The 1,354-nt window shown below is 55.1% G+C and overlaps 1 protein-coding gene across 2 annotated transcripts in view; it reads left to right on the top strand.

The window, feature by feature from the left end:
* Window positions 1-283: 283 nt before the first annotated feature.
* LOC109292593 (DEP domain-containing mTOR-interacting protein-like) overlaps window positions 284-1,354 on the top strand; it is a 51,384-nt gene continuing 50,313 nt past the window's right edge. Inside the window, exon 1 of one of the 2 annotated variants that reach the window (XM_019510109.1) lies at window positions 284-659. In XM_019510109.1, coding sequence (XP_019365654.1) covers window positions 574-659 — 86 coding nt within the window. In that variant the 5' untranslated portion in view covers window positions 284-573. The remainder of the gene's footprint in view (window positions 660-1,354) is intronic. The other variant, XM_019510108.1, reaches the window with a different exon arrangement.

Below are 1,354 nucleotides of genomic sequence, written 5' to 3'. Positions count from 1 at the left end.
GAGACCCCTAAAGCTTTGTGAGATGCTTTGGGGTAAGGGAGAGGAGTAGCGATGCCCCTTTGGATGCCAAATCCTAATTTAAACCTCAGCCTTACCAGAGCCAAGAGAGGAGTTTCTTTAGGCAGCAACAGGCAAAGGCTGGCAACAGGCTTAGGGTGTTGTTCGTCCTTTAGGAGCAAGCCAGGTAGAAACTGGGATTTTTTTTTTCCATCCGAAGTCAGGCTCGGGGCTGAAAGGGAGGAGAGCAAAAAGCAAGGATCTGATTGCAGCAGGCTCCTCCTCCAGGCAGCAGGTTACCTGCATTTACCTGTCAGACCATCCAGACCTGGCACCACCCACAGTGCCCATGGGCAGGGACTCCTAAAACAGCTGCCCTCAGCCTAGTCCAGGTGCTCTTGTGCAGCTGGGAAGCCCTGCGGTTGCTCTGTAACCCGGAGAGGGAAAGGGCCATCCAGAGGAGCTGTCAAAGCACTCCCGGAGTGACCCTGGCAGAGCCGGGGAGGCAGAGCGCTGCTGGCACACACGCTGAACACTGCCGCTCTGTGAGCACACCTCGCGTGCGCTGGGGCCAGGATGGAGAGCATTAGCAACGGCCTGAAGAAGAAAGCCACGGAGAGACAGCACAGGGCGGAGGTGATGATTGCCGGAGAGCAGCTGAGGTAGGATGTGCTCAAACCAGGGGGGAGCCGGAGCAATCCCTCTTCTCCCTTCTGCTTAGCCACAGCCTGGCTTGACTGGTTGATCGGGAGGTTTGCGTGTGGGAGGTTTGCAGGAAAGAGAGAGGAGGGGTGGAAAGACTATAACACATGTGCTTGAACTAGTCTTAGGGGGAGTCCTGCTGCCTGCCTCCCTAATACCTCCCCCCCTCCTTGTTTCAAGATGCTTGTTCAGTGCAGCGGTCCTTCAGGGCTGGAAACCCCCTCCTTTTCCCAGGGGTTACCCGGTCCCGCTTTCCCATCCTGGCTTGATTTAAAAAACCAGTTTCTCCTCAGTGCTTGGGGGTGTTCAGCTTGGATTGTTGCTCTCATCTCATCCCACGCATCCTTAGTGAAGGTGTTGGAGGGGGAATCTGCTCCCTTGCTGAAAAGACCCCAGGGGGAAAACTCTGGAGGAAGGAGGCAGGACTTCAGTCTCTTCCTCGCTGCTTAGTTTTTACCACCGTTAACACTTGCTTGGTTTGACGGCCTCCGGAGAGAAGGACCCCTTGTCAGCCTTGGTGTCTGGGATGTGACACCGAGCTGATAACACAAGGTCCTGGGCTGCTGGGTACATTTTTTTAAGTGCCCGTTTCAGCCGCTGCTTCTCTCGTCTGGATGAGAGGAGTTTTAGCCAAATGATGTTTGATCCAGAGTGA

The sequence above is a fragment of the Gavialis gangeticus genome, unplaced genomic scaffold, assembly GCF_001723915.1.
Source record: "Gavialis gangeticus isolate Ggan-Ray unplaced genomic scaffold, GavGan_comp1, whole genome shotgun sequence".
NCBI classification, from domain to species: domain Eukaryota; kingdom Metazoa; phylum Chordata; order Crocodylia; family Gavialidae; genus Gavialis; species Gavialis gangeticus.
Note: the sequence above shows the minus strand (reverse complement) of the source record. Positions and strands in the feature narration are given on the sequence as shown.